Raw genomic sequence first — 19,326 nt, forward strand, 5'->3', positions numbered from 1 at the left:
TTAATTTTAATCACCGCGTGCAAGACACTGTGCTGGCAGATGGTAAAATGGGGTGTTAGACAGGCAGGTAATGCCATTCGGTCGGTGTAAAAAGGTCCTGCAAATTCTCCAATTGAATGATCGGGTATTTCTCCCTGTTGGACTACCCACAGTGACTTGGGTCGAGACCCTTCTTCAGACTAGTTAGGGGAAAGGGAAACAAGAGCTATAGAAGGTCTCGACCCAAAACGTCACCCATTCCTTCTCTCCAGAGAGGCTGCCTGTACCGCTGAGTTACTCCAACATTTTGTGTCTATCTTCAGTTTAAACCAGCATCTGCAGTTCCTTCCTACACATTTGGCCCTCTAAACCTGTCCTATACATGTACCTGTCCAAATGTTTCTTAAATGATGCAAGAATACCTGCCTCAACTATCTCCTCTGCAAGCTTGTTCCATACACCCATCACCCTTGGTGTGAAAATGTTACCCCTCAGATTCCTATTAAATCTTTCCCCCGTCACCTTAAACCTTTGTCCTCTCGTCCTCGATTCCCCTACGCTGGACCCGATCTATTCCTCTCATGATTTTATACACCTCTATAAGATCACCCCCCCATCCTCCTGTGCTCCAAGGAATAGAGTCCCAGCCTACTCAACCTCTCCCTCCAGCTCAGGCCGTCGAATCCTGGCAACATCCTCGTAAATCTTCCATGTGCACACTATGGGGCAAACGACTGCAAAACAAAGCAGAACTAAACCTGTCCTCTGTCAGAGAGTCCCACTGCGGTGATAATTCCAGCAAGCTCGCCAGTCAGACCACATTTACACTGCAGCTGTTTACTACTTGAGCCAATTGGTCTTTCAAAGTGCAAACCTAACAGGGCCTTAGTTGAGCCTGAGGTAAGTGGACCTACCTCTGGTTGACCCATCTCTGGTTCAACTAGAGGTAGGAATGGAATACATTTTATAAAGCTCTTTGCATGTGAGATCATGGGAAGAAGTCTTAGCCATTTAACCCCTTTGGTTTGTTCTGCCATTCAGATGGAACCATTTGCCTATCGTTGCTCCATATTCTTTGACAATCTTTGGCATGAGAGTTCCAGACGACCAATGCTTGCTGTCTGCAGACGTGTTTACTGATATCATGCCGGAGTTCTAAGTTTTAGCACTATGCCCTTTTAATCTGGTCCACTCTGCAATAAGTCATATTTGTGTCCTGTTTGACCCTGCTAGACTTGTTTTGCAAGGAAGCATGCTCGATTAATGGGGATATATGTTGTAATGTGCAGAAGATAGACACAAAAAGCTGGAGTATCTCAACAGGACAGGCAGCATCTCTGGAGAGAAGGAATGGGTGGGTGACGTTTTGGGTCGAGACCCTTCTTCAGACTGAAAGTCACGGGAAAGGGAAGCGAGAAATCTAGCCGACAATGTAGAGGGATATGTAAAAAAGTAACGATGATAAACAAAACAGGCCATTGTTAGCTGTTTGTTGGGTGAGAAAGTGAGGCTGGTGCAACTTGGGTGGGGGAGGGATGGAGAGAAAAGAAATGCAGGGGTTACTTGAAGTTAGAGCAATAAACAGTCATACCAGATTGATCCCTGGGATGGCGGGACTTTCATATGAGGAAAGACTGGATAGACTGGGCTTGTACTCGCTGGAATTTAGAAGACTGAGGGGGGATCTTATAGAAACATATAAAATTCTTAAGGGGTTGGAGAGGCTAGATGCGGGAAGATTGTTCCCGATGTTGGGGGAGTCCAGAACCAGGGGTCACAGCTTAAGGATAAGGGGGAAGTCTTTTCGGACCGAGATGAGAAAACATTTCTTCACACAGAGAGTGGTGAGTCTGTGGAATTCTCTGCCACAGAAGGTAGTTGAGGCCAGTTCATTGGCTATATTTAAGAGGGAGTTAGATGTGGCCCTTTTTGCTAAAGGGATCAGGGGGTATGGAGAGAAGGCAGGTACAGGCTACTGAGCTGGATGATCAGCCATGATCATATTGAATGGCGGTGCAGGCTCGAAGGGCCGAATGGCCTACTCCTGCACCTATTTTCTATGTTTCTATACCACTGGGCTGCAAGCTGCCCAAACGAAACATGAGGTACTCTTCCTCCAATTTGACCCACTCTGACAACGGAGGAGGCCTTGGACAGAAAGGTCAGCGTGGGAATGGGAAGGAGAATTAAAGTGTTTAGCAACCGGGAGATTGTAATGTGCATCTGATTATACATTTTTTAATCTCTTTGAATATGGAGCCAATTTGACTAACTTTTCCACAAACAAGCTGTGTGGGCTTTTGGAAACTCTTTTGGATGTTTTCTTGATTTTGTCAGGAAGTACCAGTGGTACATTGGAATGAAAGTGTGTTTATGTAAGAAATTGCCTTCAGATCTTTAAGTGTTTTATACTTCACACTGTCCATTTAGAGAAAACAATGTACCATTTTAATAAAATTGAACTAACAGTGCAAGAATGAAAAATGCATCCATCACGTAACACTTCAGCTTAACTGTGTAGAACAAATAATTACATTTACTGGACAGTGGGAGAAAAATATGTATTTCCTTTTGTAGCATCTTGGAAGTTGAAGGTGATGTTGGCCGATCGGCCGGAAAATTGAGAAAGCCATGATCAAATATTTCATTGAGGTTTTACGTTTCCAGTTTGTGCCAGGAAGCAGAACTACAGCCTTTTTTAAACGAAACACAGTTGTTTTATCCGTGTTAGTAAACACGCAAAGTCCACGTCACACTTGTGAAGATTGAGCATCTTGACTGGATGCATGTAACGCCGAATCTCTAACCTCTGTTGACTCCCCTAACCTCTATTGACTCCATTTATACCTCATGTTGCCTGGGCAAGGCCAGCAGCATAATCAAGGACGACTCGCACCCCGGCCACTCCCTCTTCTCCTTTCTCCCATCAGGCAAAAGGTATAGAAGTGTGAAAACGCACGCCACCAGATTCAGTTTCACCAACAGTTTCATCCTAGCTGTTATCAGGCAACTGTGAATCTTCCTACCATAACCAGAGAGCAGTACTGAACGTCTGTCTACCTCTTTGGTGACCCTCGGACTATCCTTGATCAGAGTTTTACTGGCTGTACTTTGCACTAAACGTTATTCCCTTATCATGTATCTCTTCACTGTAAGTGTAAGAAAATAACTGCAGATGCTTGTACAAAATGCTGGAGTAACTCAGCAGGTCAGGCAGCACCTCAGGAGAGAAGGAATGGGTGACGTTTCGGGTCGAGACCCTTCTTCAGACTGATGTCAGGGGGGCGGGAGAAAGGAAGGATATAGGTGGAGACAGGAAGATAGAGGGAGAACTGGGAAGGGGGAGGGGAAGGGAGGGACAGAGGGGCTATCTAAAGTTGGAGAAGTCAATGTTCATACCGCTGGGCTGCAAGCTGCCCAAGCGAAATATGAGGTGCTGTTCCTCCAATTTCCAGTGGGCCTCACTATGGTACCGCTGGGCTGCAAGCTGTCCAAGCTTCACTGTAAGTGGATCGATTGTAATCATGTATTGTCTTTCTGCTGACTGGTTAGCACGCAACAAAAGCTTTTCACTGTACCTTGGTCCACGTGACAATAAACAAAACTAACTAACTACCGCCTCCGCCCCCAACCCCCCCAAAAGTCCGATATTTTGTGCAGTCCAAGTGATGGAACCAATTATGATACAGTTAGACCCAAGCTGCAACCTGCTCAGTTCCCATTTGATGGTAGAAACAGCTCATGGTGCCAGCTCGTACCCTGCTTTATGCTAACATTGGAATAATCTTGCTTCAAAGACACCTCGTGGCTGTGAGGCACTTTAAGGAGAGCCCTGTTGGCAAATGACACAACATGAATACAATTTTATTTTGGTTTCGTTTTAGTTTAGAGCTATAGAGCTGGAAACAGGCCCTTCGGCCCACCGAGTTCGCGCCGACCAGCGATCCTCACACATTAACACTATCCTACACACACTGGGGACAATTTACACAGAGACACCAAGCCAATTAACCTACAAACCTTTACGTCTTTGGAGTGTGGGAGGAAACTGAAGATCTTGTAGAACGTACGTACTCCGTACACACAGCACCCGTAGTCGGGATCGAACCTGGGTCTCTGGCGCTGCAAGCGCTGCAAGGCAGCAACTCTACTGCTGTGCCGCTCTTTTTTTAAGATAGCGGGTCATAGTTCTAGTTGTGGTTAATTGCAACCAGTTCTAGTGGGCTGCAAGGTTTTCGGGAAAGATTATGAGATTGGAATTAACCAATTAAGCAAGTTAAATCTGTTGACTCCCTTATGTGCTCTATGAATCTACAGTATGTGATGTCATCAAAACACATAGTGCTGAAGGAAGTCAGTGGGTCAAGTAGCATCTGTGGAGGGAATATGGACAGATGATGTTTCAGGTTGAGACCGTTCTTCAGCCTGGAGATGTGACATTATCTATAAATACTGAATGTATGGTATGTGAGCTCACGTTACCTCATAGATTGAGTAGCATATCAATTGATCCATCCCAAATCTCTGGCTACCGTAGAACGCAGTTAATCATTTCCGACCCGAAATATCACCTATCCATGTTCTCCAGAGATGCTGCCTGACCCACTGAGTCACTCCAGCACTTTGATTTTAAAAATATATATAAATCAGCATCTGCAGGTCCTTGTTGCAGCAATTAATCCATCACATTTGGGACTAAGATGGAGGAGGTTTTTTTTTTGGGGGGGGGGGGGGGGGGGGGGAAGAGGATAGAGTAGGTAAGGGGAGTGGAAAAGTTGAAGAAGGGTCTTGACCCGAAACGTAGTCTGAAGAAGGTTCTCGACCCGAAACGTCACCCATTCCTTCTCTCCAGAGATGCTGCCTGTCCCGCTGAGTTACTCCAGCATTTTGTGTCTACCTTTGCATTTGGGACTAAGTTTGGTGCACCATGGGTTACGAGTGACTTGACTTGCAAAAATCCAACTTTATGCAAGTTCTCACATACATTTTTAAAGCATTTTCCAAACCAGAAATAAAATTAAATCTTTTATGGTGTTCAATAATGACTGGATACAATATATATTCACCTCATCTATTTATGGGTGTAGTTATTTAATGAAATAAAGAAATTATAGCAAGTGTACTTATGACTAATGGACATTTCTGACTTGTGCGGAAATCAACTTGCAGACAGTTCTCAGGGACAGTCCCTTTGATAGCCAGGGGACTGCCTGTATCGACGATTGCCAGAGTTACTGAGAACGCAAATATAGAATTTCATGTGCAAATGTAAATGTTCAAGCTGAACTTGCATGAGCAAAAAAGAAAAAGATAGTCACACATCATAAGAATCAAATGAAAACACTTCATTCATTTAGAGCAAACCGTGGGTTATAGAGATGGAAGGTGCTACAGCTCAGATCAACTAATGCTGCACAGAAGATAGGCACGGTAGCGCAGCGGTAGAGTTGCTGCTTTACAGCGAATGCAGCGCCGGAGGCTCAGGTTCGATCCTGACTACGGGTGCTGCACTGTAAGGAGTTTGTACGTTCTCCCCGTGACCTGCGTGGGTTTTCTCCGAGATCTTCGGTTTCCTCCCACACTCCAAAGACGTACAGGTATGTAGGTTAATTGGCTGGGTAAATGTAAAAAAATTTTTAAAAAATTGTCCCTAGTGGGTGTAGGATAGTGTTAATGTACGGGGATCGCTGGGCGGCACGGACTTGGAGGGCCGAAAAGGCCTGTTTCCGGCTGTATATATATGATATGATATGAAGATAGACACAAAAAGCTGGAGTAACTCAGCGGGTCAGACAGCATCGCTGGAGAAAATGACTAGGTGATGTTTCGGGTCTCGAACTGAAACGTCACCTATTCCTTTTCTCCAGAGATTGTTGTCTGACCCGTTGAGTTACACCAGCTTCTTGTGCCCATCTTCGGTTTAAACCAGCATCGGCAGTTCCTTCCAACGCAATTCAGCACTGAAACAGAGATTGGCATTTTAACTTGCTGGTCTGTATAATCAAGCCAAGCTATTCATTTACTCAGCAAAATAAAGTGGGGGAAATATCTTAAGTTGCAGCTTGTGACTAAAAATGGAGCTGAATTCTTAAACATTTTTTTGATTTTTTTTTCCTAGTATTTTAACTTCCTAAATGCATTTCCAAGAAGAGTAGAGTGCTGTGGAATGTCCAGCAAACCAGCGAAGCTGGTAACAGTCTGAAGAAGGGTCTCAACCCGTAACGTCACCCATTCCTTCTCTCCAGAGACGCTGCCTGTCCCGCTGAGTTACTCCAGCATTTTGTGTCTATCTTCGGTTTAAACCGGCATCTGCAGTTCCTTCCTACACAACTACATGCTGCTGTTTTGGCTCTTCCCACGTGGTAACATGATAAATAGCTACACACGTGTCATTAAGAAAGGTGTGGCATTTGACAGCCTGAGTTAGTGCTGGGTGATGAGTCTATTAGCCATTATTATGCCATTTCCTGTTTCGGTTGCGAGTGAGCTCCCAGTGTATAGCAGAAGACTTTTTAAAAAAACTTGTATTAAACAGGGATTTGTTATGTATTAATTATGTATGTGTTTTGCCTTCAGTCTTTCTGCTAAATATTTAAACAGACAACAAGCAAGCTTCCATCACTCAAGATGGGGCTTATTATTATATTCATGTGTATTTAATTTTTTTTTTTATATCAACAAGCCTTCAAGGCTATTTCTTGCATAATGTCACAAATGGATTGTGCTATTTTTCTTGCTGCATTGGATGGTAACAGGAACAAATATTTAATATTACTGACGATATCCTATATCCTATTGATGTGAAATGTGTTTAATTTACACGGTAACACAATGCAAAGACAACTGTCGGTTGTCAAAAGTAATGGGATATGTCCATGCTCCATTCCCTACAGCTAATGTTCTTCGAAGATAGACCCAAAAAGCTGGAGTATCTCAGCGGGACAGGCAGCATCTCTGGAGAGAAGGAATGGGTGACGTTTCGGGTTGAGACCCTTCTTCAGACTGGTTAGGGATAAGGGAAACGAGAGATATAGACGGTGATGTGGAGAGATAAAGAACAATGAATGAAAGATATTCAAAAAAATAACGATGATAATGAAAACAGGACATTGTTAGCTGTTTGTAGGGTGAAAATGAGAAGCTAGTGCGACTTGGGTGGGGGAGGGATAGAGAGAGAGAGAGAGAGAGAGAAGGAATGCTGGGGCTACCTGAAGTGAGAGAAATCAATATTCATACTACTGGGGCTGTAAGATGCCCAAATGAAATATGAGATGCTGTTCCTCCAATTTGCGTTTAGTCTCGCTCTGACAATGGAAGAGACTGAGGACAGAAAGAAATGTGTAGGAATGGGAAGAAGAATTAAAGGGTCCAGCAACTGGGAGATCAGGTTGGTTCACGCGGGCTGAGCGAAGGTGGCCCAAGAAACGATCGCCCAGTCTGCGTTTGGTCTTGCCAGCATCTCATATTTCGCTTGGGCAGCTCACAGCCCAGTGGTATGAATATTGATTTCTCTCACTTCAGGTAGCCCCGGCATTCCCTCTCTCTCTATTCCTCCCCCACCCAAGTCGCACCAGCTTCTCATTTTCACCCTACAAACAGCTTACAATGGCCTGTTCCCTTTATCATCATTATTTTTTGCATAACTTTCATTCATTGTTCTTTATCTCTCCACATCGCCGTCTATATATCTCTCGTTTCGCTTATCCCTAACCAGTCTGTAGAAGGGTCTCGACCCGAAACGTCACCCATTTCTTCTCTCCAGAGATGCTGCCTGTCCCGCTGAGATACTCCAGCTCTTTGCGTCTATCTTTGGTTTAAACCAGCATCTGCAGTTCCTTCTTACACGGCTAGTATTCTTCAGTGATAATAACAATGTTTCTCTCTCTCTCTCTCTCTCTCTCTCTCTCTCTCTCTCCCTCTCCCCACAGATGCTGAGGATGATGATGTTGAAGATAGTGACGACTCTGACGACACCAAAATCATTGTCCTCAGTTACCCGCAGTACTGTCGATACCGTACCATGCTGAAGAGGATTCAGAACCGATCGTCCTTATGGTTGGTCGACCAGTTTGTGATGGCGTTGGGTGGCATTGCGATCCTGAACAAAAGTACCCGCATCCTGTACTGTCGCGACACGTTTGATCATCCAACTCTGCTTGAAAGCGAGAATGTCTGCGATGAGCTTGGTAAGTGTGGTGACTCTCATCATAAAATAGTAACTTGAGCTCAATAACATGGTTGAAATACTAGATGTCGTAAAAGATTGGAATTTTAACTGCTGGACCATGTAACTATGCAGACTTTAAAGATGCCAAGGTCTGTTGAGATGTAAGTTTTACATGACTAAACCACAAAGAAATTTTTAGGATGATATTTGCTTGCGGTGGGTCCTACTGCATGGAGTGTTACATCAAATTCTTCCAAAACTGGGTTTGGCTTTGATGTAGAGCAAAAAGGTCACTCGTACCCTTAAATAGAGATTTTGAGAAAAATAATTTTTAAGGAGTAGCAAAAATAACGCTCAACTTTTCTGTGTTATCGGAACCAAATGGTTGAAAAACAAAAGTTTGAATTTGTTATTGGTAGGAAATGTTTTGTGAATGAACGAGGAACAATGGGGAACAAAGAGCCAGCTGGACTGAGTTTGCCAAGGCTGGTGTTTTGCTACAATGGAATTGTCGGCATGATTAAGTTCGGCATTTTAAACAATTATCTGTCACATTTAAAAGCTATCTGAGACCAGCCCATCCTGACAGCAGAATAATGTGCTGTGGTTCTTGCTTCAGAGTTGGAGCACAGAAACGCCACACTTTCACATTCAAATCAAGTACACTTCACACTCAAGTTAGATATAGCTCTTAGGGCTAACGGAATCAAGGGATATGGGGGAAACGCGTGAACAGTGTACTGATTCCGGATTATCAGCCATGATCATATTGAATGGCGGTGCTGGCTCGAAGGGCCGAATGGCTTACTCCTGCACCTACTTACTATATTTCTATGTTAAGTTATGTTGTAAATACATTTTTAAAAATATGTAAGCAGAGCTTTGATTGCCCGCCCATGGTAGGAGTATCAAAAACAAGGAGCGACTAGGCTTGTACACTGGAGTGACTAGGCTTGTATACACTGGAATTTACTGGAGTGACTAGGCTTGTATACACTGGAATTTAGAAGGATGAGAGGAGATCTTATCGAAACGTATAAGATTATTAAGGGGTTGGACACGTTAGAGGCAGGAAACATGTTCCCAATGTTGGGGGAGTCCAGAACAAGGGGCCACAGTTTAAGAATAAGGGGTAGGCCATTTAGAACTGAGATGAGGAAAAACTTTTTCAGTCAGAGAGTTGTGAATCTGTGGAATTCTCTGCCTCAGAAGGCAGTGGAGGCCAATTCTCTGAATGCATTCAAGAGAGAGCTGGATAGAGCTCTTAAGGATAGTGGAGTCAGGGGGTATGGGGAGAAGGCAGGAACGGGGTACTGATTGAGAATGATCAGCCATGATCACATTGAATGGCGGTGCTGGCTCGAAGGGCCGAATGGCCTCCTCCTGCACCTATTGTCTATTGTCTATAAGGGCATAGGTTTGAGGTGACAAATAGGAGTTTTAAATGAGACCGGAGATGTAAGTTTATTTAACACAGAGAATGGTTGATATCTGGTGTGTGCTGGCCAGACGAGGTTTGGTTTGGTTTAGTTTAGAGATACAGCGCGGAAACAGGACCTTCGGCCCACCAAGTCAAGCTGATCATCGATCACCGGTATACTCGTTCTATGCTTTCCCACTTTCACAATCCTACACGCTAGGGAAAAGCCAATTAACCTACAAACCTGCACGTCTTTGGAATGTGGGAGGAAATGGAAGCACCTGGAGAAAACCCACAAGGTCACAGGGAGAATGTACAAACTCCGCACAGGCAGCACCTGTAGTCAGGATTGAATACTGGTCTTTGGTGCTGTGAGGTTGCAACTCTGCTGCTGTGCCACTGGTAGGGGAATTGGGCACGTTTACTACATTTAAAAGGCATTTAGACAGACATTTAAGTAGGCAAGGTAAAAAAGAATATGTTCCTAATGTGGGAAATGGGATTAGTATTGGTGAGCAAAAAGGTCAGGTCAAATGTGATGGGCCGAACAACCTGTTTCTGTGCTGCACTTTTATTGTGTGTTACTACCTTATTCAGCACTGCACATAAAAATTGGTGAAAAGTTTTAGTTTGCATGCTATCTAATTAAATCAGCTCAAACTATACATGAGTACAATCATGCCATATGCAAATACAGTTGGAATAGAGATTTGGAAGAGTGGGGCAATTGTATTGGATGATAGTAGATCCTGTTCTGGGACTAGTACACAAAGAGTCTCCACCATCGGGCGCCATCTTGTGCCTCCTATGATGGCATCGTGCAGATCCTCTGCACCGATACGCCATACGGTATTTATGTGCAACAAGTCAGTTTTCGTTGCACCCCAAAGCGACACCTTTGCAAGCGCGAAACAAATTCTAAACAATGTTAAAAATCGCCCACCCAACAAAAACATAACACCTTGTTTCAATCAGCTGTCAACACCGATACTGTGGTGTAAGGAACTGCAGATTCCGGTTTGCAAAGAAGATAGACACAAAATGCTGGAGTAACTCGGCGGGACAGGCAGCTTCTCTGGATAGAAGGAATGGGTGATGTTTCGGGTCGAAACCCTTCTTCAGACTAGACTAGCACTGCTTTCTACACCCTGCAATGTGTGTCCTGGTTCTAATTGTTTTACATGCAAAGTACCTGGTACCAGCACAAAACAAATGTGAATATTTGAATATAATTGCAACATGCAACTCTGAAAAGCATATTTGATTATTGAAAATGCATATTTGGATTATCAACATTTAAACATTTTCTCACTCATGCATGCAATTTAATTTATCAAAATGCATGCAAAATAAGGCTCAAGTGTTTTGAAACATCAAAGAAATAACCTATGATAGTTTAGAGATACAGGATGGAAATGAGTCCTTTTCCACACAGACCACCAATTACCCTTTAACATTAGCTCTATTTTATCCCACATTCTCATCCACTCCCGACACGGTAGGGATAATTTTACAGAAGCCGATCAATGTACAAACCTACAACCGGAGGGAGAACATGCAAACTCTGCACAGGCAGTACCCGAGGTCAGGTTTGAACCCTGGACTCTGGCGCGGTATCAGCTGGGCCACAGTGCTGCCCTTTTCAACATTTGTACCTGGAGCGTCTGGAAAACTTTACAAAACCTGGCACTTAAAATCCATTATTTATATGGTTCCTTTAACATAGTAAAATGTTCCAAAGAACTTCACAGGCATATACAATACAATATCAAAGACCGATTAACATTGAGTCAAAGTAAGAGATGTTGGGATAACCAATCACAAGTCTTGTGAATGAATGGGATTTTTACAGAGTGCCAGTGGAGGAGGGGGAGAGAGAGAGAGAGAGAGAGAGAGAGAGAGTGCTTTATTGCTGGGATGAAGAGAGTGTGATGTCTGCATGCGGTAGTGCTTATAGGAAGAGAGAGATCTTGGGGAGGCAGGATGGGATCAGGCAGCTTTGGAAGAAAATATTTTTTTCTAAAAAAAACAAACACTCTGAACTAGTTCTTCCTGCTTTGGAAGGTACATGACCCAAAGTCCCGAAATGGCCAAAGGTGTGTAGAGGAAAAGAAAGCTCTCTTGTTAATTGTTAATGGGCTCAATTAACCTAATGTAGTTAACAGTCTTGATTACTAGCTAGCAAAATGGGATGAGCATGTATTCTGTGTTAGATGGAGCAAACCAGTCAGATTCCATTTCAAGATTATAAAATGCTCGAGTTTTTATAGGACTAAAGTAAACATGATATCAGTCTTGGGAAGGGTTGGGTTGTTGATTCAGAGCAGGTATTTCTGCTGAAAAATCACATTCTGTTGGACTGTTGCCAGCAGTGAGTAAAACTGACAAAATGCAGTTGGTAATGTTGGCTATGGTTCCTTTATTTGGAAATATTAACCTTGAACTTTTGAGCTCTGGAATTCTGTCTCTCCAGCTGCCTTTAGATTATCAAATTACTTTAATTAGTTTCTTTGCAGATTATTATCAGTGTCTGGAACTATAAATTTAAACTGGCTTCTGTTCCACTTAAATTTTGAGAACTCAAAGGCAAGTTAAAAAAAATAAAAAAAATACATTGAATAGTTGCCCATTTTCTGGTCAGTCTGAGTGGAAAAATACACGGTGGGTTGACTCATTTGTTCAGATAACGTATTTATGACCACAGTATGCATGGAACTATTGATAGGATTATTAACATCAATTATTATTGCATATACTTCAGCGTTGAATTTTTGGTGAATGATAGGTTTAATATACTCATAATCTAAATGGAATTCTTCTAAAGACTCTTCGAATTCCTTTCTAATGTAGTAATCGCATAACATGATGAATGCCATTTTGCATTACACTGACATTGAGAACAGCACAGCAATCCTGGCACTGTGACAATAACACTTCAGTGGTGTGATGTAAAATTACATTTTCAGTATATGTCACAGAAATAATAGATAAACGCCAGGACATCATTTGACAGCTGTAACCTATACATGGGCATGTTCAGCTATTTGTAAACTCAGTTAAGCTTCAGTCTGGTAGCTTATAATATCATATAACTTCTACATTTAGAGCCTTATGACTGCACCCATGCATCCATTAATATTTATCTGTCTACCTGTCTATTTTTTCAGTCTGTTTCAGTTTCAAACTATGTACATCTATTTTTCATACTGGATAGGGCACCCTGGGGTCACTCTTCACATGCCAGATGCTTTGCATCCATTGCACTCTTGTTTCTGTAGGTACATAACAACCTTAAAAATACACCGAAAAATGTGAATTCATGCTGAGTGCTTCTGAATGCATTTCAATATAATACTTATCCATTTGCAAACATAGCATATCAAACAAAATTGAAACCAAATATTTTAAAGTTTATTTCAAAACACTTACTTTGCATCGTATGGAAGGCGCATTCCCAATTTTGTTGTACCCCTGTACAATGACAATAAAGATATATTGTATTGTATTGTAAGTCTTTGACAAAAAGACACTCCTGAATGAAAAATTATCGAGAGTCAAGAGTGTTTTATTGTCATAGTCCCGAAACGGAACAATGAAATTCTTACTTGCAGTAACACAGCAGATATGAAAACGCCGTACTCTGTAAACACCATAATAGACAATAAAATTCTTCCGTATTTTTATGCAATATATAAAAATCAAACAAACAATAATAATAATAATGCAAAGACAAAAAAACAATGTCCCCAACTCTTTGTAGTTTGAAGCATGGTTGGAGGTTGTAGTGTTTAATAACCTGATGGTTGTTGGGAAGAAGCTGCCCCTGAACCAGGACGTTACAGTATTAGGGCTCCAAAAACTTCTTCCTGTTGGCAGGAGTGAAATGAGAGCGTAGCCAAGGTGGTGTGGGTCTCTGAATCTGGTTGGCTGAAACCATATATCCTCCAGCAAACTCACTTTGGGGAAATATACATAATATTTGTAAATTAGTGTTATATTTTCCTTTTGAAAAGTTATTTTTATTTTATGTGTCAATGTGTTAAATTTAAACATGAAGACTTAGTGCTCAACAATAATTTTTAAAAAGTGTGTCAAGACATTTTTACACTATTAAAGTGAGCAAGAATGAATGTCAGTTCTACAATGAGAAAGGACTGGGTGATGTTCTGCAGAGTGAAAAGTAGGCTGCGTTTTCCAGGTTACCATGGTAAAGCGGTCAGGAATAAATGTTCTATTCCTTAACCGCAAACAGCTTTTGCAATCAATATATAATTTGATATAAATAATTAACTTGCTGATTCTTGCTTTAAATATATTAAATTACTTTACCATGCAAATATTAGTAGCATTGTTTTCGCTTCCACCACATGATGAATCGCTGCCTCAAGTATTAAATCTCCATTGGTTCACTCTCTTCGCTCGCTTTTCTTTCCTCCTTCCCTTTCGTTCCATTTTTTTTTTTTTAAACTTAACTTTGGAGTAGTTTCATCAAACGAGTTTCTTAGGTTGAAAAGTGAATTTAGTCTTCATGAAACTGAGCCTGAGAAGCAATGGACGTGGGAGCACTGCAAGGCATGTTCACAGATTGATTCCTGGGATGGCAGGACCTTCATATGAAGAAAGACTGGATAGACTCGGCTTGTACTCGCTGGAATTTAGAAGATTGAGGGGGGATCTTATAGAAACTTACAAAATTCTTAAGGGGTTGGACAGGCTAGATGCAGGAAGATTGTTCCCGATGTTGGGGAAGTCCAGAACAAGGGATCACAGTTTAAAGATAAGGGGGAAGTCTTTTAGGACCGAGATGAGAAAGTTTTTTTTCACACAGAGAGTGGTGAATCTGTGGAATTCTCTGCCACAGAAGGTAGTTGAGGCCAGTTCATTGGCTATATTTAAGAGGGAGTTAGATGTGGCCCTTGTGGCTAAAGGGATCAGGGGGTATGGAGAGAAGGCAGGTACGGGATACTGAGTTGGATGATCAGCCATGATCATATTGAATGGCGGTGCAGGCTCGAAGGGCCGAATGGCCTACTCCTGCACTATGTTTCTATGTTGGACCAACCTGTTCTTTGCTTAGACCCTTTCCAGTAGGAGTGATGCATTTCACAAAATGTTCCTTTGTAAAAGTAAATCGTAAAAGTGCCGATGCTGGAAATAGAAAACAAAATGCACTATAAACACACAGCAGGCCAGGCAGCATCCGTGCAAGGGGAAATGGTTCAAGTTTTGGGATTGGGATGCTTCGTCGGAACTGGGTACAGAGAAATACAAGTTAATTTGTGTCCGAAGATAGACACAAAATGCTGGGGTAACTCAGCGGGACAGGCAGCATCTCTGGAGAGAAGGAATGGGTGCCGTTTCGGGTCGAGACCCTTCTTCAGACTGAATGTCACGGGAAATGGAAAGAAGAGTTTGGGTATCAGAACCTGTTACCTGTAGTATAAGAAAATAACTGCAGATGCTGGTACAAATCGAAGGTATTTATTCACAAAATGCTGGAGTAATGCGGCACGGTAGCGCAGCGGTAGAGTTGCTGCTTTACAGCGAATGCAGCGCCGGAGACTCAGGTTCGATCCTGACTACGGGTGCTGCACTGTAAGGAGTTTGTACGTTCTCCCCGTGACCTGCGTGGGTTTTCTCCGAGATCTTCGGTTTCCTCCCACACTCCAAAGACATAAAGGTATGTAGGTTAATTGGCTGGGTAAATTCAAGATTCAAGATTCAAGAGATTCAAGATAGCTTTATTTGTCATCCAATATTGGACGAAATTCAGTCACCCACAGTCCAACAATAAAAGCATTAAATAAGCATTAAAATTTACACAACCCCAAAAAAAAACCAAAACACAGTCCAACAATAAAAGCATTAAATAGGCATTCAAATTACACAACCCCAAAAACCCCCAAAACACAGTCCAACAATAAAAGCATTAAATAGGCATTCAAATTACACAACCCCAAAACCCCCAAAAACACAGTCCAACAATAAAAGCATTAAATAGGCATTCAAATTACCCAACCCCAAAAACACATAAAAAAGAAACATCCATCACAGTGAGTCTCCTCCAGTCCTCTCCTCACTGTGATGGAAGGCCACAATGTCTTTCCCTTCTCCCGCAGTCAGGTTGTTGTGGTTGCAGGCCGCACCGGACGGTCCACAGCGGGCCAGCGGACAATGTAAAAATTGTCCCTAGTGGGTGTAGGATAGTGTTAATGTGCGGGGATCGCTGGGCGGCACGGACTTGGAGGGCCGAAAAGGCCTGTTTCCGGCTGTATATATATGATATGATAACTCAGCAGGTCAGGCAGCATCTCAGGAGAGAAGGAATGGGTGCCGTTTCGGGTCGAGACCCTTCTTCAGAATGGCGGGTTTTGCTTACTAAAATGGCTCCTTTGCGTACTACACTTCACTATAGGTGATTTCAACGGAGTGGTCCATCTTGTCCCTCTAGTATCTTTGATCTCACCTAGGTGCCACATTTCTGCCGCTGACAAAGTTACAAAAGTTTACTGAGCAGTCTTGTCTTCTAGCTGCCGCCACACATAACAGCAGGCAGCCCCCCCCCCCCGCCAGCTCCCCCTCCATTCTCACCGGCCCCCTGTCGGGTCCCCCAAGTTATGCATGCCCCCACCCCCCTGCTGGGTCCCCCTTTGTTCTCGACTACCCCACCCCCACTGAATCTCCCTACGTTCTTGACAGTGATGAAAATCCATTGATAATTATCGTTTTATTTCTGTACTCAACATCTGTGGTGAATCTGACGTTTACACTGTGCCCTTTTTGATAAAATCTGAAAGAAGGAACGTGCCTGTATTTATGTCACACTTTCCGATGCTATCAGGGTGCCCAGGTTGCTGTGGAGCCAATGAACAACTTTGAGTTTGCTTTAATGTAGGAAATGCAGCAGCCAATTTGAGCACAACCAGGTCTCATAAACAGCAATGTGAAAATGACAAGTTTATTTGGTTTATTGATATTAGCGATTAACAGTGGCATGAGCACTCGGGGAGGTCCCATTCTCTCTCCTTTAGTCTAGAGATCAGCATGGAAGCTGGTTCTTCAGCCCACCAATCCGCGCTGATCATCGATCACCCATTCACACTAGTTCAATGCTATCCCACGTTAGTGGGCAATTTTACAGAAGGCTTGATTAGTACGGGTGTCAGGGGTTATGGAGAGAAGGCAGGAGAATGGGGTTAGGAGGAGAGATAGATCAGCCATGATTGAATGAAGGTGTAGACTTGATGGGCCGAATGGCCTACTTCTGCTCCTATCACTTATAACATTATAAACCTACAATCCCATGTCTTTGGGCTATGGGAGGAAACCAGAGCACCTGGAGGAAGAAACCCACTGGGTCACGGGGAGAGCGTGCAAACGCCACACAGATGGAACCAGGTCGAGATCTAACTTGGGTCTTTGGTGCTCTGAGGCGGCAGCTCTACCAGCTGCTCCATTGTGCCACCGCCCTCTTTAAAATTGTGGGATCTTACAGCCACCAAAGTGGTCAGAGTTTATCTTCTCACGCCAGATATCGACACCTCTGACTGTATTACACTGAAATGTGAATGGGTGCTCAGGATGCAATAGGGCTTTCCTCAGAGAAGGAACATAGGAAGCAGAACTGGACCAACCGGCCTCTTGAGTCTTCGCTGGTTGGTAAGAGCCTGGCTTAATTCTCTAAGGGATACCAGGCATGTCCCTCATTCAATCCCCCTCAGGTTCCAGTGTTTCATTCCTCTTATCGAGTCCACGTCACAAGATTAGAACATGTTCAGTCAGAGCTGAACACACTTGTTGCATCTGCAAACAATGGCGTCTTGCGCTTCCTGTGCGTGGTGGTGGAAAGATTGGGGTTTCATTGAGTTCATCTCTTGCCGCTACTTTCTCAGCCTCTCCCCTAACCCTTGATTCCATTTAGAACTGAGACGAGGAAAAACCTTTTCAGTCAGAGAGTTGTGAATCTGTGGAATTCTCTGCCTCAGAAGGCAGTGGAGGCCAATTCTCTGAATGCATTCAAGAGAGAGCTAGATAGAGCTCTTAAGGATAGCGGAGTCAGGGGGTATGGGGAGAAAGCAGGAACAGGGTACTGATTGAGAATGATCAGCCATGATCACATTGAATGGCGGTGCTGGCTCGAAGGGCCGAATGGCCTCCTCCTGCACCTATTGTCTATTGATTCTCTTGAAGATCAGAAGTACGTCAATCTCATGAATGTGGTCAATAACTCCACCTCCACAGCTCTTTGGGATAGAAAGACCCTTTTGAGAGAAGAAATTCCTCCTAATCTTCCTTTGAGCCTTAGTTCTGAATAACCCCACTGTGGGAATCATCATTTCGACATCGCCATCAGTCAGCCTCCTCAGAATTGTATGTTTCAGTGAGATCGCTTCTCAACCTTCTAAACTCCAGGGAGTGCAAGGCTGATCTGTGCAGTGGTGGAGTTGTTTCCTTACAGCGCTGGAGACTGGGGTTAGATCCTGACTACAGAGGTGCTGTCTATACGTTCTCCCCGTGACCGTGTGGGTTCTCTCTGGGTGCTTCGGTTTCCTCCCACAATCTAAGGACGTACAGTTTTGTAAGTTAATTGGCTTCAGTAAAATTGTAAATTGTCCCTAGTGTCTAGCATAGTGCTAGTGGACGGGGATCGCTGGTCGGTGCAGACTCAGTGGGACGAATGGCCTGTATCTCTAAAGTCTAAAGGCGCGGGAAAATTCTTCCTTGATATGGAAATTGTACTAGGTGCACCAGGTGTTGTCTGACAAGAACCCTCTAGATTTGCATGGAAACTTTCTTTTATACTCTATAATTCTTGCAGTGAAGTAAGTCGCATGGTTACGCCACTCCTTGAATTAGTCAATGTCATGCTCTGGTTGCAAGCAGTAATTCAGCTGCAATCTAGTGCAAGTCTTTGAGACGGTAACTGAGTTTTAATGGCAATCAAGTGATGATGTTGATATAGACACAAGGAGCTGCAGATCCTGGGTTTCCAAACAAAAAGTCACAATGTATGGGAATAACTCAGTGGGTCCGACAGCATTTTGGAGAACATGAAGTTGATGTGCTTTATAGCTTTAAGAAGCCCTACTTTGTACAACTTGGTGGGGTGAAGAGTGGATGGGAATGGGGGGGGGGGAAATGCAACCAATTTTCTGGCAACATTTCCTTCCCAGCCAGTTTGCTGCGAAGAAAGCATTGGTCATGATTAGAATTGATATGATGCATAGTCAAAAGGAATGCAAGCTACCATTTATATGACAAAGTTGTTTTTACAAAAAAAAAGCTGGCTGTGTCTCAAGATGAGCACAGAGATATAGAGAATGGCAGCCAGCGGGGGATGGGCCACCTGTGTGCACTTAGATGGCACAGAGCCAAAACCATATAAACTTGAAATGCAGTCCTGACCATACATCATGTGAAATGTATGCTGGAATCAGGGCTGTTAAAAGGGATATGACATTATACAGAGATAAACCTTGCCGCTGTGTTGCAGGTAGAATGTTCAAATCCCATTATGAGGATAGATTTCCCCTTGATCTTGCAGCTCTGTAAATGTTGAACTGTTACTATAGGGTTTTTTTTTAAAAGTTCTATTTTAATTTAACTTACTGTGATCTGATCTTGTGAAATTGGCCTGGTGATAAACTGCCATTTGTTCTTTATTTGTGCCTCCCTTAAGTACCTCGTGGTGACTTTGAAATGTTTCTAGTTCACTGTTTAAAGTAGGCACGCATGGACAATAAACTTCTGACTGTTCTTC

At 43.1% G+C, this 19,326-nt stretch overlaps 1 protein-coding gene across 1 annotated transcript in view; it reads left to right on the forward strand.

The window, feature by feature from the left end:
- arid5b (AT-rich interaction domain 5B) overlaps window positions 1-19,326 on the forward strand; it is a 145,021-nt gene that overhangs the window by 40,424 nt on the left and 85,271 nt on the right. The window contains exon 4 of the mRNA XM_078413241.1: window positions 7,908-8,165. Within this exon, the coding sequence (XP_078269367.1) occupies window positions 7,908-8,165 (258 nt within the window). The remainder of the gene's footprint in view (window positions 1-7,907; window positions 8,166-19,326) is intronic.

This window comes from Rhinoraja longicauda, chromosome 16 (assembly GCF_053455715.1).
Source record: "Rhinoraja longicauda isolate Sanriku21f chromosome 16, sRhiLon1.1, whole genome shotgun sequence".
Classification (NCBI taxonomy): domain Eukaryota; kingdom Metazoa; phylum Chordata; class Chondrichthyes; order Rajiformes; family Arhynchobatidae; genus Rhinoraja; species Rhinoraja longicauda.